General features: G+C 49.6%; 1 protein-coding gene across 2 annotated transcripts in view; it reads right to left on the bottom strand.

The window, feature by feature from the left end:
• Positions 1 to 2,985: 2,985 nt before the first annotated feature.
• The window catches only part of SAG (S-antigen visual arrestin), a 40,483-nt gene continuing 19,106 nt past the window's right edge, over positions 2,986 to 24,362 (bottom strand). The window contains exons 7-16 of one of the 2 annotated variants that reach the window (XM_037741742.1): positions 22,829 to 22,905; positions 21,367 to 21,502; positions 20,400 to 20,484; positions 18,989 to 19,061; positions 15,904 to 16,041; positions 11,914 to 11,991; positions 10,463 to 10,486; positions 7,266 to 7,321; positions 3,626 to 3,635; positions 2,986 to 3,231 (exon numbers count right to left, since the gene is read on the bottom strand). In XM_037741742.1, coding sequence (XP_037597670.1) covers positions 3,129 to 3,231; positions 3,626 to 3,635; positions 7,266 to 7,321; positions 10,463 to 10,486; positions 11,914 to 11,991; positions 15,904 to 16,041; positions 18,989 to 19,061; positions 20,400 to 20,484; positions 21,367 to 21,502; positions 22,829 to 22,905 — 780 coding nt within the window. In that variant the 3' untranslated portion in view covers positions 2,986 to 3,128. The remainder of the gene's footprint in view (positions 3,232 to 3,625; positions 3,636 to 7,265; positions 7,322 to 10,462; positions 10,487 to 11,913; positions 11,992 to 15,903; positions 16,042 to 18,988; positions 19,062 to 20,399; positions 20,485 to 21,366; positions 21,503 to 22,828; positions 22,906 to 24,362) is intronic. The other variant, XM_037741743.1, reaches the window with a different exon arrangement.

Genomic DNA, 24,362 nt, shown 5'->3' with positions numbered 1-24,362 from the left:
AAAAAAAAAAAAAGAAAAGAAAAAGAAAAGAAAAGAACATTTCTTTCTTTTGCTTTTTTTGAGACAGAGTCTCCTCCTGTTGCCCAGGCTACAGTGCAATGGCGCAATCTCAGCTCAGGGCAACCTCTGCCTCCCGGTTCAAGCGATTCTCCTGCCTCAGCCTCCCGAGTAGCTGGGATTACAGGCACCTACCACCATGCCCACCTAATTTTTTGTATTTTTAGTAGAGACGGGGTTTCACCATGTTGGCCAGGCTGGTCTCGAAGTCCTGACCCTGTGATCCGTCCACCTCGGCCTCCCAAAGCACTGGGATTACAGGCATGAGCCACTGCACCTGGCCTGAAAATTTCAACGGAAAAAAAATAGCAAGGGCAGTTGTTGAATCCTAAATGTTAATCTCCCGCCCCCCACACTCCACCAAACTCTCCTACTTCCATTCAGCACCATACAGTGGGCAAAGGTCTGCTAATAGACTCAGGGACACCAGCATTCAAGCCTTAACTCTCATTGACCTTGCATGAGGTACATAACCTCTCTGAATCCCAATTTCCTTGTCTAATGAATGTGAATGACGCTACTGATTTACAAGTACTATTGGAATGGTTAGGTGTCAGATGTGAAGTTCTTGGCACAAGGCAGGCTCTCCATCAATGGCAGGGATCCCCGTTCTCCAGCCCTTAGAACTTTCTCTGTGCAGCACTTTCAACTGCTCTTACTCCGTTTCTTGCACTGCATCTGTCCCAAAAACCCTAGGCCACACATCCAACCTGCACACAGACTTCCTGCCTTCTGATACCAAGGGACTGTACATGCCAGTAGACAGCCCGACAAATGTGTAGGCTGAGCTGAGCCAAGGTTCCACATCCCGCTCAGGGCAACTGGCTGCTCACTTCCTTCCCCAACTCCCTCCCAGGGTGGCCAGCTGCAGGCCATAAACAAGCCAGCACCTGGAGGGCGTATTGGGCTGTTCTGGCACCAAAATAACTTGGAGGGCAAGGCCTGTTCTGATCTCTGGTCTCCAGGGATTGGCCTTCCAGCCCTTCCCTCTGGCTGTCTCACCCACACAGTTCCAAAGGTCGGGCTTATTAACGTCCACCCTGACTTAGGATGTCCTGGGGTCAAGCAATGCAGGAACCAACAGGCTGGTCCTCTCACCAGGCACCGCAGGGCAGAATCCCAGTCTGGCTAGCCCGAGAGCTCTAGCAGGACTAAACACAGCAGGCTGTGCGCTGTGGCAGAGGGCAGGGGAAGGGCTCAGTGCAATGGAGAACAGCTTTGGGAATCCCCAGAGGAGCGTGCCACCCTGGCCGTCCCTTGCCTGGGTGCCCTGAGAGGGGCACGAGTTGGAATAGTTATGCACCGTTGCCTTAGCACAGGAGAGAAAAAGAACGAGGGACTCTGTCTGATCCTGCTAACGCAGAGCTGAAGGACCAAGCTTCCACCTGTAGTCTAAGGTATTATAAATCCTCCTCCCAACCCCTGGATGCCTGAGTCAACACACAGGTCCACATCTCGCTTGGTCTGGGATCCCATCCAGGCTTTCCAAGTGGAGCCTCCTTATCTAACTCCCAATATCCAGGACCCAAACAGCTGGAATCCTGCTAAACCGTTGGGAACCTTCTATGAGTGGGTTGAACTGTGGAGAAATCTCCAACCCCCCTTCACCCTGCTCCCTTAAAGCATGGGCCAGAGCCAACATATCCCCAATCCACTCCTGGGCCACCATGAGCCTGTTCACTATCTTTGCCATCAGTAGCAGGCCCGGTGAGTGCCTCAGGATGGGAAGGGACCCCACAAAGGAAAGGCCCCTGGTGTCCCCTCTCTTATCCCTCCTCCACATGCAGCTCACCTTCCTCCCTGACACTCAGAGTGCTCTCTCCTCTGCCTTTCATGCCCAGTCTCAGGGAAGCACACTGTAGGGAAGCCCATGTGACTCAAAATCAACCCTTTTTTCTGGGGCACTCCATCTCCAGGGCTGGGCTCTGTCATCACTGGCCACAGGGTGTTGATCCTCCCAGCCAAAACTGAGCCAGTAGGATTCTCCTTCCCAAGAACTGCCCACTGGGGCCGAGAGATGCAGAGCTGGGAGTGTGTGGTGCTGAGCCGCATGAATGGCTGTTCCGGAGACTGGGTTCCTGACCCCTGGGGCTTCTCTGATTGGCAGCTCAGGTTCATCCTTCAGTTCTCTGACCACAACAGGGTTCTCCCACTACATTCCTTCTCCCCACCTTAAGTTAACCGAATCTGATTTTGTTCCTTGCATTGAATGGAACTTATCCAACAATCCAAAGCTCAAACGGGCACCTGGACCCAAAAGTTGAATCAGTCAGTAACCAAGAGTATTTTTGTCCACATGTGTTCTCTGCCCTGTTTAACTTAGGAGGCTCTTTAGGGGCCTGGAAGTTGGGATGGGTCAGGTAATTAGAAACATACACACTGGGCTGTGGGCAGTGGCTCAGGCCTGTAATCCCAGCACTTTGGGAGGCTGAGGTGGGCAGATCACCTGAGGTCAGGAGTTCGAGAACAGCCTGGCCAACATGGGAAACTGTCTCTACTAAATACAAAAAATTAGCTGGGCATGGTGGCATGCCAGTAATCCCATCTATTCAGGAAGTTGAGACAGGAGAATCACTTGAACCCAGAAGGCGGAGGTTGCAGTGAGCCAAGATCGCAGCTCTGCACTTCAGCCTGGGCGACGAGAGGGAAACTCTGTCTCAAAAATTAAAAAAAAGAAAAGAAACATATACACTGTTCCCAGAGAAACAGCTCAGACTGGGACCCCTGGGAAAGCCCCTGGACACACCAAGGGCCCCACCTGGTGAGCACATTGATTTCAAGATACCTTCTCTCCCTGATGAACCAGCAGTGAGCCCTTCTGTGGAAGGCTGGCCTCCTCTCCAGCCTCCACTCCAGGGACCCAAAAGGTGGCCATTTCTGTGTCATGTCATCAACTCAGCCTCCCCAACAAATCAATCAACTCATGACCCAGGGGAGAACAGACAAGCTTTATTTCCCGGAAGAAGACTCATCTTTTCGTACTTAGCATAACTCCAAAGGACTAAACTGTGGGGCTTTGCTCATTGCACTGGTAACTACAGGCCATTTCCCGGCACGCTGAGCCGACGCCTTCACTCATCAGCGTCATTCTTGTCTCTCTTCCCCTCCTCAGCTTCTGCATCTTTCAGATTCTGGCGAGCAAACTCCTCAAAAACTAAATTTGCATCCTGATAACTAAAATAAAACAAACAACATTTTTGATCATTGCACGCTCTTTGATGCTGAAACTGGAACAAGATCCTTGATCTTTTTGCAACAAAAGAACTGATCAAGGTTTTCCCCATGATAGAACATGGGAGCATGCCATTTTCCTCATGGCTTCGTTTAAAGTTCCTTTAACTAGCACCAATGGGAGAGAACGAAGGCACGTGCAGAGTGAGCAAGCACACTCAGTGTAATGGAATGTGCACGCCTTCAGCACTAGGGAGTGGAAGGGAAGTAGCGGATGTGCCTCCTGAGCCGGCTGAGAGCTTGGGATATGCGCAAAGGCTCAAAGAGGGGTCTGTGCTGGAGGAGAAGGTCCCAGGACACAGGGCAAGTCAGGGCCACGTTCAAAAGGTTCATTCACCTGTCCTTAGCTGTAAGCATGGAATAAAAGGGGGGGGGGGAGGGAGAGGGAGAGAGAGAGAGAGAGAGAGAGAGAAAGAGAGAGAGATCTGTTAGTATAAATTCTATATCAAAGCTGTGCCTAGAAAATGTCTACCTTTTAGGTGACGCTACAGTTTGAGAGAGAAGGCTTAGATATAAGTAATTCATGATCACTGCATGTAATTCTTGCCTCCCTGCCTTTCCCACTTCAACAGCTTTTCTCCTTGCATTTTATTTTATTTTTGAGACCAAGTCTCGCTCTCTCACCCAGGCTGGAATGCAGCGGCACGATCTCGGCTCATTGCAACCTTTGCTTCCTGGTTCCAAGACATCCTCATGCCTCAGCCTCCCGAGTAGCAGGGCTTACAGGCATTCGCCATTATGCCTGGCTAATTTTTGTATTTTTAGTAGAGACCTGGCTTCAACCATGTTGGCCAGGCCGATCTCAAACTCCTGGCCTCAAGTGATCTGCCCGCCTCAGCCTCCCAAGTGCTGGGATTACAGGCATGCGCCACCATGCCAGGCCTCTCCTTGTATTTTAAACCACTGCTTCCTTTACAATTTGCCGCAACCCTCACTTCCTCAAATGAATCCCCCTCAGTCTCGCCTCTAGGATGCTTTCCCTGATCAGCCTTGCCCCCTTTGATGTTGCTTCTCCTTTCTTATTTTTTATTCATTTAGTTTTTGAAATAGAGTCTCACTCTATTGCTCAGGCAGGAGTGAAATGGTGCAATCTCAGCTCACTGCAACCACCACCTCCTGGGTTCAAGTGATTCTCCTGCCTCAGCCTCCCAAGTAGCTGGCATTACAGGTGCCCATCACCATGTTTGGTTAATTTTTATATTTTTAGTAGAAATGGGGTTTTACCACATTGGCCAGGCTGGTCTCGAACTCCTGACCTTAAGTGATCCACCTGCCTCAGCCTCCCAAAGTGCTAGGATTACAGGCATGAGCCACCGCGCCCGGCCAGTCGCTTCTCCTTTCAAAGTATTTCTCCTTCCATGTCCTGTGGACACCATTGAGGCCAGAGTCGCCAGGGTGCTATGAGAGTGTGCACCCTGCCCACCTCCGTCTGTCAGGCTTCAGAGGGCTGAGACCTGGGACTTGACGTTCCCCAGCATCCCAGGGTTAGGGGGTGCATTAAAGCTGAGGACCAACCCCAGCCACACAGTTTTCCATTTCTGTGAACACATTGATTTTGTTGCTGTTGGGTTTTCACATGTTTTATATCCCCAGACTAATTGCTATTAATACGAATGGGGGTTTTTTTGTGTCTTTTATTTTTTTTAGCTTTCTGCCCACCTAGTTTTAGGGAGCACAGTGGTGATTTGAAGGTGAGCCCCTGCTCTCGTCTCTGGTGCCCAGCTGGCAGCCAGCACTGGGAGAGAGTGTCTATGAGGGTCGCTACATACAGGGCCCTAGAGAGGCTAGCTTGTCAAAACATTCCCTGGGCAAGAAATACTCTGCAGCCCACAGTGCCAAGCAAGGAAATTACACTAAGTGGGACCATCAGCCTTGAAGAGGTAGGCAATAAGGAAGAATCAAATCAGCATCTTCTGGTTCAGTAGAGATGCTCTCGACAGGGAACAATAAAAGCTTGGTAGCATGTCAAGGCACTTATTACACACAAATTACTTGGCCCCCAGGCTCCAGCAGGGCTAACTACATACAGCTCATGCTTTCTCTGCTTAGAATTCTACCAGCCTAGACTCAGGGAGCCGAGGACTAGGCAGAGAAGACAGGAGAGATGACGTTTGGTGACTCATCTATCTCTAGAAATCAGAATTGTGTAACCATGAGGTGATTTGTCTTAACCTTTGCTCCCAGAAATCTCATAGTACAAAAGATCATTGTTTTATCCTGACACTGTGATATGTTCACTGTCAAGGCCATAATGGCTGGAACATGAAAGTTGTATATGGAGAAAGAATCTTTAAAAAGTAAGTCAGGTCGGGCATGGTGGCTCACGCCTATAATCCCAGCACTTTGGGTGCTGAAGTGGGCAGATCACCTGAGGCCAGGAGCTTGGGACTAGTTTGGCCAACATGGCAAAACCCCATCTCTACTAAAAATACAAAATTAGCCGGGCGTGGTGGTGCATGCCTGTAATCCCAGGTTTTTGGGACAAAACCTAAAATGAATGGGAGGGGGACTCATTCTAATGTTTAAATGGCATCTGACTATCAATATAGAAAAGTTATTTGTAAAATCTGAGAAAAATAAGCACTGCTTGTTTACCACTTTCACTTAAAGCAGTCCTTATTCCTGTACCTGTGGAGAGTTCTCATTTAGACAGATCTCTTTTCCTTTCCTGTCAACTAAGCTGCCTTCACGCAAAGAGAATGTTTCTTCAGAATTTCTGAGATTGCACCTATATTATTTTTGCTGCTTCATTTACCTTTTTAGAAAGAGTGATTCGGATCAAATTCATATACCACACAATTTACCTTTTCACAGTGAACAGTCCAGTGGTTTCTAGTATGTTCTCAGAGTCATACAGCTATTGCTCATGTCACATCCATACAAGAGCCAGTGGATTTACAATTCAAATGAGCTGAGGTGTCAGGAACCCAGCCTGATCCTCTTTTCTAGTATTTTTTGTATCCTTACCATAACTGCCACTGTCAAAAATAGTTATCTTCAGGCCGGGCGCAGTGGCTCATGCCTGTAATCCCAGCACTTTGGGAGGCCGAAGCAGTGGATTAGCTGATGTCAGGAGTTCAAAACCAGCCTGGCCAACATGGTGAAAGTCCCTCACTAATAAAAATACAAAATTAGCCTGGTGTGGTGGTAGGCACCAGTAATGCCAGCTATTTGGGAGGCTGAGGTACGAGAATCACTTGAACCCTGGAGGCAGAGGTTGTAGTGAGCCAAGATTGTGACAGAGTGAGACTCCATCTCAAAAAAACAAACAAACAAAAAACAGTTGTCTTCAGCCAGGTGCAGTGGCTCACGCTTGTAATCCCAGCACATTGGGAAGATGAGGCAAGAGAATCACTTGAGCTCAGGAGTTCAAGACTAGCCTGAGCAACATGGTAAGATACTAAAAATCAAAAAAATTAGCTGAGGGTGGTGGCATGCCTGTAGTTCCAGCTACTTCAGAGGCTGAGGTAGGAGGATGGTTTGAGCCCAGGAGGTCGAGGCTGCAGTGAGCTCGATCATGCCACTGCACTCCAGAAGACTGGGTGGCAGAGTGAGACTCCGTCTCAAAAAAAAAAATATCTTCTTTTAAATACCTGTTAATGTTCTCAAATGAAACATGAAGCCTTTCATTTCCAAATGAAATGCAAAAGCCTCGTGCTCTCAAATTAAGTTTTTACCTAAATCATCTTTAAGTCTAAATCCAGGTCTGTTGACAGCAGAGCTTCTGCTTTTAAATCGTTCTTGATAAAACCTAAGGAGATTGTTGCTGTCCAGGAGCAAGGATAAACTACCCGGCTCAGCACTGAACAGACGGGCTCTCCCTTCCCACCAGACTATTGCCTTGTAGATGACATGGAATCTCTTATACCTGGCCACTCCCATGCTCTGAGGTATGGTCAAGAAGGACTAGAAATAAATCAATAATAAATCTGCAAGTAGTAAATAACTAAAGAAAGCCAAAAACTGACATAACTGACCTGGGTCCTCAGGCTGAGGGTGCATGAGGCGGAATGGGACCTCAGTGGCAACTTCACTAGAAAAAAAAATGAAGATTGGTGAGAACACACACACACACACACACACACACACACACACACACACACACAGAGACATACACACTTTTATAAACAACCAGCAAAGACCTATGGCTGCAGAGATCACAAAAGATCCCCAGGCCCAAGATGAAAGACAATGCAGTATGATTTTTTTTTTTTTTTTTTTTTTTAAGATGGGAGTCTCACTCTGTTGCCCAGGCTGGAGTGCAGTGGCACAATCTTGGCTCACTGCAACCTCCACCTCCCGGGTTCAAGCAATTCTCCTGTCTCAGCCTCCCAAGTAGCTGGGACTACAAATCCATGTCATCATGCCTGGCTAATTTTTGTGTTTTTAAAAAGTAGAGATGGGATTTCACCGTATTGGTCAGGCTGGTCTCGAACTCCTGACCTCAGGTGATCCACCTGCCTAGGCCTCCCGAAGTGCTGGGATTACAGGCATGAGCCACCATGCCCAGCTTGCAGTGGGATTTAAAACAAAACAAAACAAAACAACAGAAATGATCAAGTAGAAATTGTGAAGGTATTCCAGTCACTTCACTTACACATACATGGCTAAGGCAGCTAGTCTGTTTAGGTTTCCCTTACTCCTATTTAGGAGGTACCGTGATATTGGGGGTGGAGAAGAGGTGAAATCCTGGAGAAAGGATTTTTAAAATACATTCTTCGCAACAATGTACACCATGTTTAATATGTTAAAATTTCTGCAAGGCTGTTATGTTGCTGGTTGGGCACAATCTCTTGCTACAGGGCAGAACAGAGATGAGCAGGATCCACTGAATTCCAAAAGCTAAAGGGCTGTGGGGTGACTTGTATTTATTTTTTAACACAGTGTAAACAAACTTTTTTTTTTTTGAGATGGAATCTCACTCTTACTGCCCAGGCTGGAGTGCAATGGCATGATCTTAGCTTTCTGCAACCTTCACTTCCCAGGTTCAAGTAGTTCTCCTGCCTCAGTCTCCTGAATAGCTGGGATTATAGGCGTGAGCCACCACCCCCAGCTAATTTTTGTATTTTTAGTAGAGACAGGGTCTTACCATGTTGGTCAGGCTGGTCTCAAACTCCTGACCTCAAGTGATTCTCCCACCTCAGCCTCCCAAAGTGCTGGGATTACAGGTATGAGCTACCATGCCCGGCCTTGGAATTTATATAAAATGAAGGGCCGGGTGCAGTGGTTCAGCAGAGATCAGGAGTTCGAGGCCAGCCTGACCAACATGGTGAAACGCTGTCTCTAATAAAAATACAAAAATTAGCGAGGTGTGCTGATGCACGCCTGCAATCCCAGCTACTCAGGAGGCTGAGACAGGAGAATTGCTTGAACCAGGGAGATGAAGGTTGCAGTGAGCCAAGATTGCATCACTGCACTCCAGCCTGGGCAACAAAGTGAGACTCTGTTTGAAAAATAAAAACAAAAAAACAAAAACAAAGGAAGGAAGTAGAAGGGAAATTTAGAGAAAGGACAAATAGAAAGGTGGGGAGAGGAGATCAAAAAACCAGAGTTGCTCCTCACTTCACCCAGGACCCAGGGCCTTCTACCCAAGGCTTACCTCCAGACCAAGCAACTCTTTTTATAATGAAGCACACTCATCAGACCCAGGAGCAGCTAGGTCTAAAAGTAAAGGTGGAACCTGGGCTCCAGGTGAGGGAAGGAGATGAGAAGAGTTGGGATGATGGGGGACATAAGCTTAACGCCTGTCTCAAACATTTCTTAACTTGCCGCTTTTTTGTGCATAATTTAAAAGGCAGCCATCACTATTTGCAATACCAAAAGGTAGAAACAACCCAAATGCCCATCAATAGTTGAATGGGATAAACAAAATGTGGTATATCCATGCAATGGAAAATTACTGAGCCATAAAAAGGATTGGAGTGCTAGTGCATGCTGCAGCATGGATACACCTTATGCTAATAACACTAAGCTAAGTGAAAGAAACCAGTAACAAAAGGCCACATATGGTATGAATCCATTTACACACAATATCCAGAACAGGCAAATCTACAGAGATAGAAACAGATTAGCAGTTAGGCCAGGGACTATAGAGAGGGGAAAGGAGAGTGACTAGTTAATGGGGATGAGGTTTCCTTTTTGGGTGATAAAAATGTTCTGGAACTGGATAGTGGTGATGGTTGCATAACAGCATAAACATACTTAATGTCACCAAATTGTGCACTTTAAAATGGTGAAGGCCAGGCGCAGTGGCTCACACCTGTAACCCTAGCACGTTGGGAGGCCAAGGCAGGTGGATCACTTAAGGTAAGGAATTCAAGACTAGCCTGGGTAACACGGTAAAAACCCATCTCTACTAAAATTACAAAATTAGTCAGGCATAGTGGCGTGTGCCTGTAATCCCAGCTACTTGGGAGGCCGAGGGAAGAGAATCACTTGAACCCAGGAAGCAGAGGTTGCAGTGAGCCATGATCATGCCACTGCACTCCAGCTTGGGCAAAAGAACAAGACTCCATCTCAAAAAATAAAATAAAATGGTTAAAATGGTAAAATTTATGCCAGGTATGGTGGCTCATACCTGTAGTCCCAGCACTTTGGGAGGCCAAGGCAGAAGGATCACTGGAGATCAGGAGTTCAAGACCAGCCTGGCCAACATGGTGAAACCCTGTCTACAAAAATTAGCCAGGTGTCATGCCACACACTTGTAATCCCAGCTACTCAGGAGACTGAGGCAGGAGGACCACTTGAACTCAGGAAGCAGTGAGCCAAGATCCTACCACTGCACTCCAGCCTGGGTGACAGAGTGAGATTCCATCTATAAATAAATAAATAAACAAATATAATGGTAAAATTTATGTTATGTGTATTTTACCATATACACGTGTGCACGCACGCACACACGCACAGACACACACACAAGTTGGCCACGTGGAGTGTGCCAGTTTTCTGGGTGCATATGTATGTGTCCTCACCCAGGTGTAGGCCTAGCTGTGGTCCCAAAGAAATGCCTGTGAGTCACAGTTCTGCGAGGCATCTGAAGGCAAAGCGTCATTCCTAGCACCTCTGAGCACAGTTGCCCAGAAAGCAGCTTTTACCAGAAACTGCTCTGGAGCCCCAGGTTTGCTGCCTTTGATATTTTGAGAAATAAGCAAAGAGGGAAGGTGAACAGGCTTACCTGGAGGTGAGCTCTCCCAGAAAGCTAGGAAACACAAAACAGATGCCTGTGGTAACTGTAACAGTGGTAATGCAACCCTTTCCTATGATTCAGAGGTAGGACACAACCTCGCTGTCATGGTCCTCACTCCCTAACTCACAACCTCCAGGGTCTCTGCATCCCTTAATGTTCAACCTCATTCCTCCTCTCTACCTGTGACATCATCTCTTTCTCAAGATGGTTAGTTGAAAAAGGCCAGGCGCGGTGGATCATGCCTGTAATCCCAGCACTTTGGGAGGCCAAGACTGGTGGATCACTTGAGGTCAGGAGTTGGAGACCAGCCTGGCCAACGTGGTGAAACCCCGTCTCTACTAAAAATACAAAAATTAGCCAGGCATGGTAGCAGGCACCTGTAATCCCAGCTACCTTGGAGGTTGAGGCAGGAGAATTGCTTGAACCCAAGAGGCGGACACTGCAGTGAGCTGAGATCGCACCACTGCACTCCAGCCTGGGTAACAGAGTGGGACTCCATCTTAAAATAAATTTAAAAAACAGTCAAGCCCTAACATTCAAGATAAGTCACAGAGGTCATTGTGAAATACTTGCTGGTCGCTTTTCTTGACTGCTTAAAGAAACTCCACCCTGTTTTTAGATCCTTTTATGGAGAATCCACTGTGAAAAATAAAACAAACACTGTGCTAACAAAAATGCAAACCAGACTCATGTTCTACTTCGTTAGAAATTTGGGCAACTCTTTTTTTTTTTAACCCTTATTTTACCCAAGGGAATTCTTTACTACTTAGAAATATGAAACCAAGACACAGACTCGCTTTGATGGCAGAACTACCCCAAGGCTCATCCAGGTAACAGGCCAGAGCCTTTGGCACTGGAATTTGAAACAAAAATGAAAACTCAACTTATTCCCTTTTGGTAAGATTAAACAAATGGAAGAAATCGGCTTCACGTGAAAATAAAAGCGGAGACCTGTTTCCTTAAAATTCGGATATTGGCCTTCTTGTATGAAAAGGAGTCTCCTATGCCCTGTGATTACGAGTGTGAGAAGGGAAGGGAAAGTCCCCACTTTATGGCTGGATACTTTCTAAGATGCAAATACATGGAGATTTTCTGAGTTATTTCACAGCAGTCACTCTTTTCTGAAGGATAACATTTGACTAATCTTCACTCTTGCACATCAACTTCCACCACGTGCACATATGCACACGTGTTTTGCAAAGTGCCACTAAGTGTGCACCCAGTTCAGAGTCTGCTTCTCCACCCCTTCCCACCTGACATTTTCTCGGACAGAAGCTTGGTACTAGACAAACAGAGCTTCTCCCAAGCTCTATTTGGTGACCCAGTGGAAGCTGTGGGTCTTTCCTTGCATTCTGTCTCCCTGTCATTCAGGAAAGGAACAGTTCAGACCATCTAGGACCAGGACAGAGTGGCCCGAGGGTTGGTACGGAGACACTTACCCTGACACCGTGAGCTTCACCTTGATCTGGTAAGACACCAGAATCCCCAGGACAGTCCGGTCTATGCCCTCCTTAATGCTGCCCAAACAGAAAGGAAAAGGAGAAGGATGATGGAGAGCAGAGGAGGGTGAAGAGCAGATGGGCGGCCCTTCCGTTCCAGGCAGACACACCGTCATGGAGGTTCTCCAGGGACTGGAGAACTCACTGAGCTGCCGAAGTCCTAGAAGTTTGCATCCCTGGGGAGTGGGTGTGGGGATTCCTTGCACGAACTGGAGGAATTTCTTTGTCTTCTCCTCTGCAAGTTCCCAGAGGGCAGAGCATGCACCCCCTTCTCTGTGCGCAACCTCTGCAAACGTACATCCCCAGTCATCCATCTCGGCTCCTCCTTCCTGCCACCTGCCAAAACTTGCCATCTGTGCAAGACCCCAAGTCCTCCCGCAGGCTCTGCCTGCCTGGATTATCTCACCAACTCATCTCTCACGTGCCAGGCCCCTTTTCTGAGCTCCGTGGCCACCTGCAGGTTCAGCCTCAGAAGCCACCCATGAGCTGCCCCGGCCTGGCTTTGCTACTTCATCCCCAACTGTGTCACAGCACCCCCACACCAGACTTGCCAACACAACCCAGCTCCAGAATGCCCCTTCCTTTTCTCCTGCCTTCCAAGATATCCAGCCGTGTGTCCCCAGCACCCAGCATCAGACCTGGCACCGTGTGAGAGCTGTCAGTGTTTAAGGGAATGAGCGGGATGTGTCACAGCCTCAGATGTGTCCCCAAAGACAGTGCAATGTGACATTCCTTGACAGAAACATCATTACAGATCCCACTAATGGGTACTGAAGTCCTACTGTCTGGCAGGCACCATGCTGGGCATTTCAACGCAGATGCTTATTATGTGTGATCCAAAGCAGAAGACATCAGTACTCCAGGATGTCCAATAACAGGAATTAAGGTATGAAAAAAATCATGAAATGCTAACAAAAACCATGTTAATAATGATAGAAAATAGGCTCAAGAAATCTGAAGGCTACAGGCAGAAGGCAGGGGAGGGTGGAACAGCTCTGGAAAAGGAGTTGGGGTGGTGGCCAGCAGGTGCTGAGCCTGGAAGAAGACATCAGCCTGGGAGCCTCTGAGGGGTGGTGTCTCAGGCACGTGTTTCCAGGCCACAGTGCTCCCCAGAGAGCTCCTTTGGCTCACTGGTGTCTGGAGCTCCTTTAAAAGAGGACAGAATAGTCGGGCATGGTGGTTCACACCTTTAATCCTAGCACTTTGGAGGCTGAGGAGAGCAGATCACCTGAGGTCGGGAGTTCAAGACCAGCCTGACCAATATGGAGAAACCCCATCTCCACTAAAAATACAAAATTAGCTGGATGTGATAGCATATGCCTGCAATCCCAGCTACTTGGGAGGCTGAGGCAGGAGAATTGCTTGAACCCGGAAGGTGGAGGTGGCAGTAAGCCGAGATCGTGCCATTACACTCCAGCCTGGGCAACAAGCATGCAACTTTGCCTCAGGAAAAAAAAAAAGAGGACACAATAGCCAGGCGCGGTGGCTCACGCCTTTAATCCCAGCACTTTGGGAGACCGAGGCAGGCAGATCACTTGAGTTCAGAAAGTTCGAAACAAGCCTAGACAACATGGCGAAATTTCATCTCTACTAAAAGTACAAAATTTGCCAGGTGTGGAGGCGGAAGCCTCTTATCCCAGCTACTCAGGAGGCTGAGCCAGGAGAATTGATTGAACCCAGGAGGCAGAGGTTGCAGTGAGCCAAGATCGCGCCACTGCCCTCCAGCCTGGGTGACAGAGTGAGATCTTGTCTCAAAAAATATAAAAATAATTTTTAAAAAAGAGGACAGGATATCTTTATCTGGACTTGCAGAATGTGGCCAAGGACCTGGTGAAGAAAGGATGCCTCCAACGGGAAAAAAGGGGTACAAGCTTGAGAGGCCCCCACTGCTGGGATTTACTTTTTTTTTTTTTTTGAGACAGGGTCTCATTTTATCGCCCAGACTGGAGTGCAATGGCACAATCACTGCAACCTCAACCTCGTGGGCTAAAGCAATCCTCCCATCTCAGCTTCTTAAATACCTGGGACTACAGGCACGTGCCACCATGCCCAGCTAATGTTTTAATTGCTTGCGAAGATGGGGTTTCACCATGTTGCCTAGGCTGGTCTCAAACCCCTAAGTTCAAGCGATCCGTCCGCCTTGGACTTCCAAAGTGCTGGGATCACAGGTGTGAGCCACTGCCCCCGGCTGGGATTCACTCTACCTTGCACTGAATGGGGCCGAGCAGCTGGTGAATGGAACATGCTCTGCCACATGCCTGAGGACACCCTGCAATCTTTGTCCCTTGGCAGCTTCCTGAGCTGGGAGATTTGCTGTGGAGTGGACTTTGCTATTAACTGATTCAATGTCCTTGGATAGTCTTTCATTCTGGCTCAAGCTCAATTTCCTTATCCATAAAACGCATATAAAAACACCTTCCTGGCCGGGCGCGGTGGCTCAAGCCTGTAATCCCAGCACTTTGGGAGGCCGAGGCGGGTGGATCACGAGGTCAAGAGATCGAGACCATCCTGGTCAACATAGTGAAACCCCGTCTCTACTAAAAATACAAAAAATTAGCTGGGCATGGTGGCACGTGCCTGTAATCCCAGCTACTCAGGAGGCTGAGGCAGGAGAATTGCCTGAACCCAGGAGGCGGAGGTTGCGGTGAGCCGAGATCGCGCCATTGCACTCCAGCCTGGGTAACAAGAGCGAAACTCCGTCTCAAAAAAAAAAAAAAAAAAGAAATAAAAACACCTTCCTCACAGAGGGGCGGAGAGTCGAACATGTTTAGAAACTAGTCCACACACAATGGAACATTCCCGCAGAGTGGGGCGCCATCATCGTTCATATAATTCCTATGCCCTCGAATATGTTGATCAAGGCCCTCAGTTTCCCTGACATTCTCTCTCCCAGAGCTTCATGAATGTGCTCTAGAATCTAACACAACAACCTGGCCAATTATCCTCAGAAAAATCCTTTGACTCCCACCTGCTATCTGCTAATTGTTCACTGTTCCTCACTCTTGGTCTCAGAGAGTGTGAGCTACTGAGCGTCAGGGTCATGGGGTCAAACACTCCAGCCTCCTGTCTGTTGGCATCACCTCGGAGGTGGTCCACTGGGGCCGCAGAGGGAACCCCCAGCACATCACATGGGGAGGTGGCAGTGAGTGGGCCTTGAGCCTGGGTTTTGGCTCCAACCCAAAACTCTCAGAGTTCACCGACAGACACACTCCCGGGAAGGGAAGCCCAAAAACATGGCTCGGAAGGACAGCAGATGCTGACTTTGGAACTTCACTGTATAGCCTTTGCTAGATCTGCTGCCCAGATTCAGCCAGTGGTCCTTTGAGGGGCGTGCCCTCAAAGGGTGAGCAGATCAGTACTTAATATCATTTAAATTCAATGGATACCTAAAGTCATTAGGACCTCCTGTTCTTCACATTTCCTGATGGACATGGATGAATAAATGAGTGAATGAATACAGCCAAGAGCATTATTCAGTTGACATGCTTAGGGCATTACACTGGCTAGTGATGCTTCAGAAAGCAGTAGCTGACATTCCCAGAGCACTCACTGTCTGTCAGGCCCCACGCTTTACATGGGTTGTCTCACTGAATCCTCGTAGCCGCTCTGTGAGACTTGAACTATTATCACCCCCACTTTACAGACAGGAAAACTGAGGTTCTGGGGGAACTCAAGGCATTTTCCCAGGGCCAGCAGCAGAGCCGGGGTTGGCGCACAGCTGTCTCCAGGGCCCACGGTGTGACCCTCACATCACACCAGGGGTGAGAGTGGAATCCTTGTTTGGACCCCTGCGTGTGCACTCTGTACTACACACACTGGGCCCCCATGCTGCATGTGCGTGCCTGTGAGCCCAGCAAGGTGATGTGAAGGGTAGCAGAACGGTGCTGGCCTGCGCTGCCAACACTTATTCCCTGAGCCTCAAGGACTCACATGGTGCTAGAGGCAAGGTTCGTGTCCTCATGCTTGATCTTCCCGTCCAGGGCGATGCCTCTCCTTTCTCGGTTGTTAGCCAGCAAGGGCAGCAGTGTCAGCGTCTTGGTCAAACTGCTGTTTGGTGGCACTTTCTCTCTAGAGGAAGAACAGAGGAGATTTATAACCAAAAGAGCTCCATGAGCCCCATGAGCCCCTATGTGCCATTAAGCATTTTCTAGGATCAACATCCCTGATGGACTTCCTGGGAAGATCAGAACTGGCCTTTTGAGAAGCAGAGCAGTGCTTGTGAAATCTCAGGGTGGGCTGGCAGCAACAGGAGGATATTTCTTCAAGCAACTCAGCCTATTCTAAATTGCTGAATTTCTAGAATGTTCTATGGAGTTAATGAGACCAACTGGCTTAAAAGTCAGAGACCACAGTTTCCTCCTGAGACTCTGTTAACCATCCGGTGGCCGGCAGAACCTTCTGGTTAGCGTCAGCAACAAGCCCAGGCCAGGAAGCCTCTTGTTACCAAAAACTGTCCCTATAAGGGTGTCACAGTGTGACTGTGTGGTAAGTTGTCTAGAGAGGCAACACAGCGACCCACAATTTGTGGCTCACACAGACCGACTAGCTTGGGTCTAAAGCAGCACATGCTTTTTCTCTACTGGATCTTCATCATTAGTCAGGCTGTAGATTTCTCAACATCTGACAGATGGCAGGGACCCTGTGCCAACGGGTGGGTCTGGGATCAAGCTGGGGACACAGCAGCATGTATTTCTCCAGGCAGACACATGGCAGCATGGCCAGGACCATGAAGAAGCCTCTGACGCTGGAGAGTTGGCTCTTCCGTTCACGCGCGTGCTGTGTGCCAGGCCTGGTGCTAAGGCCTATCCTCAAAAACTCTCACCTTACCCTCATCAACCCCATACCAAGAAGGTCCTCCCAAGATTCCCATTTTCCAGACAGGAAGTGTGCCCACGATCATATGGCTGCACATCTTGGACGACAGAGCCCATTTGTGCCAGAAGCACGCCCTCATCTCGTGCCTGGCCAGAAGCAGGTGGGGTGTGGCTAGCATCAGGACCATTCTAAGGCTGTCCTGAGACAGCTGGAAGTCTGAACTGCCTCTCTGGGAAAGGATTTCCCCTCCCTAATCAAGTTACTCTGGATAGGTAAAAGCAGCTGTCCCCTATCCTGCCTCCAGTGTCTACAGGAAGCTCTTCACAGAAATCTGCCAGAGCCCAAGGTGACCACATTCTCCCATCTGGGTCCTGGTGGAACCTCTCCTCACGAGCATAATTTGGGCATGGAGAAAAGCAGAAACAGCATTGTGAAGATGATTGAAATAGGAAGAGTTGGGCCCAGTGGATGGCCTTTCTTCTTGTGCAGAGCTTGCCAAAGGACTATGCCAAGGCCCTGGGGCCACTTCCCAGAGCTTCAGGATGTGGGTTTGGATGGTGGGGACAGCTTGGGAGTCAGGTCTGACCTGGTTCCATGGAAGCCTGCCCACCAAAGCCCCAGAAGCCACTGGGTTCAGGGACGATGGTTCTTGCTCTGCAGCTTTCTCAGTGGCCTCTAGCCTGAGACTCGTCGGGTGTCCAGTCCAGCTCCCAGGCTCCTCCAGCCTTTGGGGGCCTTTGAGATGCTTTCCAGTTTCCTGGGTATCATTGACCCCAAATGCACCCAACACTTTGAAAGAGGACCAAGTTTGCTTATACCCATTACTGGAGGTAACAGAATAATAATAATTAAAAAAAAAAAGAAGAAAGAAATGAAAGAGGACCAAGTGATGGAATATATACTAGGGGAAAACTCGGCCAGGACCCTTTGCTCCCATGTTGCTGAGCATATGTGGAAAGATGAACCAGGGCCAAGACCCCCAGGGCACAGGGATGTGCGAGGATGCCCTAAAGGCTGAACAGAGCCCAGGCGTGGCCGAGAGGAGATAATGGGTGGCAGCTCTTTCCCATTTTCCTCCCTCATAGACCTGTTTCAACTTAAGGTTGAATCTGTTTCATATAGGCCGGGCTTGGAGGCCCATACCTGTAATTCCAGCACTTTTGGAGGCTGAGGCAGGTGGATCACCTGAGGTCAGGCGTTTGAGACCAGCCTGGCCAACAGGTGAAAACCAGTCTCTACTAAAAATACAAAATTAGCCAGGCATGGTAGTGGGTGCCTGTAATCCCAGCTACTTGGGAGGCTGAGGCAGGAGAATGGCTTGAACCTGGGAGGTGGAGGTTGCAGTGAGCCGAGACCTCACCACTGCACTCCAGCCTGGGTGACAGAGTAAGGCTCCATCTCAAAAATGTATATATCTATTACCTTATATTATCTTAAAGAATCAGTTTGTCTTTCATCACTCCCCTCCCCTAACCTTCCTCTAACCGTGCTAATATTTTTTACATACAATGTTGCTTAGAACATGTCAGCAAGGCAAAGAGGGAAGACCTGCTCAAGCTATCCTCTTGGGGGGCTGGCAGATAGGAGATCATCGCCCCCCACCCCAAGCCATGTATTGAATGAGTCTATTTGACTTTGTGGCACACAGCAAAGCTGGGCAGGTCTCTCAGGCCAGTATGAAGGAACCATGGCAGGATTCTCATTTCTTTTTTGTTCTAACAAAGGGGCAAAAGTCATTCACAACAACCAGCTAAGAATGGGTACATTCTAACCCAGCTGTCACTGGTATCCGATTTTCAATTTGAGATCAAAAGATAGGGAATCCCAGCCTGGGTTGACAGTTCATTTGACCATCTTCTGGAAGGTGGGAATAGTATCAAATTCCTAATAATTCATTCCAAGGATAAATAGAAAAGGCCAGTGGATCCCATGGTGACATCTCTGTCTTTATTTCCTCCTCTGCGTCATTCTTTAGCTCGTACTAATCCTCAGAACTCCTGTGAGATGGCATGGAGGGGTGTGGTAGACGCAGAGCTGAGATGCTAACTTTCTGTGCAGCCCTCGAAGGGAGAAAGAGGAAGGAAGTGGAAGGCTGGCGGGCTAGCTGAACATTCTAGTTCCCTCTTCAGCAATAAACAGTGAGGAACGTGACACAGAGGGCTGAGCCACCCAGGAAACGGAAACCCAACAAGCTACTCACTGTGCTTCCTCCACGGCCACAGGCTTGACGTAATAATCACTCGAGTAGAGAACCACATTGGCCACCTGCTCCACTGCAAGGGAAGACAGGAGTCGGGTGGTCAGCGGCGGTCCCCCGCCCCACACATGCGCGTTCCCTGCGGCCTCCCAGGGGACACACTGCTCTCCCTGATGATGGTGTCCCTCCACTTCCCAGGCTCGGCTTTCTCAGCCCTCGGCTTCAAGGCTGCGCTCTTTTATTTTTTATTTTTTTTTTATTTTTGAGACAGAGTCTCACTCTTGTTGCCCAGGCTGGAGTGCAATTGTGCCATCTCGGCTCACTGCCACCTCTGCCTCCTGGGTTCAAGCGATTCTCCTGCATCAGCCTCCCGAGTAGCTAGGATTACAGGCACTCGCCACCATGCCCGGCTAATTTTTGTATTTTTAGTAGAGACAGGGTTTCACCGTGTTGGCCAGGCTGATCTCGAACTCCTGACTTCAGATGATCTGCCTGCCTCGGCCTCCCTCAGAGTGCTGGGATTACAGGGGTGAGCCACTGCACCCGGCGCAGATCAGAATTTCTGAACCTCATCTATGATGGACTCACAGGAAAAGAGAAAAGTGCTATATGACACCCAGGCCCGCTGCTCATCCTGGCTTGCCTGGGATAGCCCATTTTAGGACTGGAAGCTCCACGTCCTCAGTCCTGGACCACCTGGACAGTTAGTCACCCCAAGATGTGTAAGTCTAACTGTCTTGGTCATCAAATGTTTGAGTTAAAAATTGAACTTAGAGATTACCCTCACAGGTCATTCCATCATGTCTTTCTCATGAAAGAGCCACATAAGACCATCATCTAAGACCCCTGTGCTTTGACACTCTTTGAGCTGAGGAAGCATGTGGGAACAGCAGGCAGGAGGCGCCTTCCCTGCAGGATGTGGTAAGGTCGGCCAGACATGATGGCCACTGGAGGTGAGACGGTCACTCTTCATCATTTACAAAGCGCTCCCACGTGGAGCCTCTCCTTAGAGCCTCACAAAGCCTTGGAAGGCAGGTGAGGAGCCCCTGCTGTGCATGCCGGCTGGGACTGCAGAGCCCACAGCAGGAGCCCACACATTAGGCCTGACCCATGACACTGTGTGGCACCTGTCCACAATGATGATGACTGTGGGGCCCCTGCAGGAAGGCACGACCATGGAAAGAGATCACCTGTCAGGAATTTTGTTCCATGACGAGAGCCAGCCTAAGTGGGCAGGAAGTTGAATGAGAAAATGGGGAAGGTCTTTCTCCCTCTGCAGTGCTGCTGCCTATCATAGCAGAGACAGTTCCAAGGACCCAGAAGGGCCTTATCAGACCAGAGAAGTGACCCCTCAGGAAACAGGATCAGAAACTCTAGGAGACTCTGCCCTCTACTTTTGAGAAGAAGGTCCTACCGAATGCTTTAATCTTCTTCACTGTTTTCTCCGTGTTGTTGGTGACAGTCACGGTCACAGGGATGGGCTCCCCATGGAAATAGATCTGGAAGAGTCAGCAGATAGGTCAGAAGCAGAGAACAGCTGTGGTGGTGTCTTTCATCTCACAGCTTTCTAGATTCATCTCAATCCCTTTCACTAGAATAAAAGCGGGGGAGTTTAAGGCAGATGAAGTGACAGTCATACGTTTCTTCTGAGGAAGGGCCTGAAACACGTTCTGCCCACCTGTGGGAAGCTGGGGAGGGGAATGGAGTTCTGAACGTCAGTCACATCAGAGGAGGCCAGGGGTCAGGGGGTTCTGGGGGCAGGACGAGTGAAGTGAAAGGAAACCACTGGGAAAGCCGAGTGCTGGCATCCCGCCCAGCGGAGCCCGTGTAACCAGCCCCCATGGGCACACCCGCACACTGTACATACACACAGTCACATACGCTGACTGCTGACCAGAGGAACCAGAGTCAGCCTCGGCCAGCAGCTCCCACCTTTTCCCAGCATGACACCGATAAGAGATGACCTCACAGATGACACCACCATCCCACGTGGTTTCTACGAAACTTAAATTTCCCAGGAAGTGAAGAATTTGGGATACCACAGCTACTGATGTTCCATTGGTAAACGAGGCCCATGGAGTGGAGAGGGCAAGGACGGCTGGGGCGGGTGTGTGAAAGACACCGCCCTTCCTTCTGCAGTCCCTCGGGACAGCCAGTGGGTAGGGTGAAAGCCAGCTCGACCCTCTCTAAGGACCATGGTGACCAGCTCTAGGCTGTGACAACAGGCCCACAACTTACGCATGTTGGTGCTTTAACTATCTTAGAAACAGGCTTCCTTGCAAGGCCCCCATGTAGTTAGGGTCTGGGGCTGGTGGAGAGAGGCGTGTGGGGCCTCCCCCAGGCCCGCTGCCCTGGGGGGACTAGTGATGGCAGGTGGTTACCTCTTTGCTGAGAGAGACAGCAAGGTGCAGGGGCTTGTCAGACATGAAGAACTGCCAGGCCGCCTCTGCTCGGGGCTGGGGACCCATCTCAAGTGGGGCATGCTGTACTTTGCGGATCAGCAGTCGCACGGAGCTCCTGTATGGAACAGTACAGACAAGCAAGACATTCACACCCAGACGGCTTCAGGGAGACCTCTGTTCTGTCCCCACATCACACGGGGATGCTCCAGGAACGCTCCCCACGAAGATAGGGTGGACGGGAGGAGGGCAAGCATGCTGGTCAGAGCCTGAGGCAGCCCTGATGGCAGGAGAGCCTGGGCGTCTGGTTCCTGGCCCCTTCCCTGAGATCCCACAGCTTGTGGGATGTGGGGGCCAGGCAATGTCCTGAGGGCCAAGCTTGGCCTCTTAGGCTCCATGGGTTCCCGGCTCTGCCTCCTCTCAGCCAGGCTGAGATGTGAGGGCATCAAGGGCCTCATGGAACAGCCGCCATATACCTGCGAGCTCCATGACTGCAGCTCACTATCCTGAGCCTCCAGAGGTGTGTACATGGGGCATGAGGGGACAGTGCGAAGGCCAGGTAGAAATCTTGTTTAGGTAGAAAAAGAAAGCAGTACCAGGGGCTGGGAGGATGGGAGGGATTGTGGGTAGGCTTAATGGCTGTAGAGTTCCTGCTTGGGGCAATGGGGAATTTTTGGGTATAGACATCGGTGATGGCTACACAACACTCGGAATGTACTTAAGCTACTGAATGGTACATTTAAAAGTGGTTAAAATGGGCTGGGGATGGTGGCTCACACCTATAATCCCATCACATTGGAAGGCTGAGGCACGTGGATCACTTGAGGTCAGGAGTTCAAGACCATCCTGGCCAACATAGTGAAACACCGTCTGTACTAAAAATACAAAAATTAGCTGGGTGTGGTGGGGATGCCTGTAATCTCAGCTACTCGGGAGGCTGAGGCCGGAGAATCGCTTGGACCTGGGAGGCAGAGGTTGCAGTGACCCGAGACTGGACCACTGCACTCCAGCCTAGGTGACAGAGTGAGACTCCATCTAAAAAAACAAAAACAAAAACAAAACAAATACCTGTTACAAGAAATAAAGTTTCAGAAAAAAAAAAAATGGTTAAAATGGCAAACTTCATGTTGTGTACATTTTCACACACACACACACACACACACACACACACACACACACACATAAACCAAAAAAAAAAGGGGGGGAAACCTGGAAACTTTTAGGGGCTTGCATGAGCCCTGGAGGTTGCTACCTTCTCTGTCATCTTCTTGTTTTTTTTATTTTCTCCCAAAATGATCAACCTTTGACCTCTACCCCACACGGAGATGGTACCCCAGCCATGCCAGCCCTGTGGGAAGAGTTCTGTCCCACAGAGACAAGGTGGGGCGGTCCATTCTCCCCACCTGCACCCCACCCCTCACCTATTCCGCAACCACGCTCTTACTTCTTGGGGACTTTGTCCTCTTCGGTATCGGCACTGTCTGTGGCAAATGCTTTGACCTCGAAGTCAACCCCACAGGACTGTTGGGGAGAGAGAGCAGACAGGCAGTGATAAGCGCCTCTCTCCCTGGGTGCCGGGCCAGAGGGCCACACCTCATGCAGGGCACTATCTTTTTGTCTTGGCCATGTCCTATCCGGGGTTGTACCATTTAGGGATTTAGGAGCATACTCACAGTGAAACAATGACAGTAGCACGAGGAGGGTGCCGTGGGCCCAAAGCCCCCAGAGGGAGGGGATCCGCCTGTCCCATGAACCTCCTACTGCTGTGGAGAGTCCCTCACAACCTGGCTGTCCTTGCCTCCTGCCACCTTGCACACTTAGGTGTCCTCAGCTGTGTCCCCACGCACGTCACTGACTTCTACTGCCTACAGCAGGAGCCAGAGGTACAGGCACTCACAGGGCCAGCATGGGGGTCCAGGAATGCCCTGATAGGGTATGGAAACCCTGAGCCCCATGGTCACCTGCTGTTCAGCGGCAGCCTCACGTGGCCAGGCAGCAAGGGCACCCAGTGCTGGTAGCTTGATTTTTTTCATTTTTAAAGACAGAGTCTCGCTCTGTTGCCCAGGCTGGAGTGCAGTGGCATGATCTTGCCTCACCACAACCTCTGCCACCTGGATTCAAGCAATTCTCCTCCCTCAGCCTCCCGAGTAGCTGGGATTAGAGGCGCACACCACCACGCCCAGCTAATTTTTGTATTTTTAGTAGAGACGGGGTTTCACTATGTTGGCCAGGCTGGTCTCGAACTCCTGACCTCATGATCCACTTGCCTGGGTCTCCCAAAGTGCTGGGATCACAGGTGTGAGCTAGTGCACCTGGCCAGCTCAGTTTTTTTAAAAGGAAGCTGAACATGGAATTTGGAGTGAAATCTCCTAATTTTTTCATTAACTAAATAAAAAGACTTAAGCATTGCATGAGTTGAACAAACACATCTGCCAGCGACCTTCCCCCAATTCCCAGCCCCTGGTCCCCTGTGCAGGCCCTCTGTAACCTCCCTCCTCTCTGCACCTTCACAGGCACTGGGGAGCCAGAGGAGGGCACCGGCCTGCCCTCCACCATTGCCAGGAGGGAAAGTAGAGCTGGCAAAAATTACAGGAACCCAGCTCTGTCCATGTGACATACGAGGCACAGATTTATTGGTTCTGCAACCAGGGAATCATAGAAGTCCTAAACTCTAGGTTGAAAATGAATATGCAGCTGGGCGCAGTGGCTCACACCTGTAATCCCAGCACTTTGGGGGGCTGAGGCGGGTGGATCACGAGGTCAGGAGTTTGAGACTAGCCTGACCAACATAGTGAAACTCCATCTCTACTAAAAATACAAAATTTAGCTGGGCGCAGTGGCAGGCACCTATAATCCCAGCTACTCTGGAGGCTGAGGCAGGAGAATTGCTTGAGCCTGGGAGGCAGAGGTTGCAGTGAGCCAAGGCACCACTGCACTCCGGCGTGGGCGACAGAGTGAGACTCCATCATAAAAAAAAA

The sequence above is a fragment of the Cebus imitator genome, unplaced genomic scaffold, assembly GCF_001604975.1.
Source record: "Cebus imitator isolate Cc_AM_T3 unplaced genomic scaffold, Cebus_imitator-1.0 Scaffold106, whole genome shotgun sequence".
Lineage (NCBI taxonomy): Eukaryota > Metazoa > Chordata > Mammalia > Primates > Cebidae > Cebus > Cebus imitator.
Note: the sequence above shows the minus strand (reverse complement) of the source record. Positions and strands in the feature narration are given on the sequence as shown.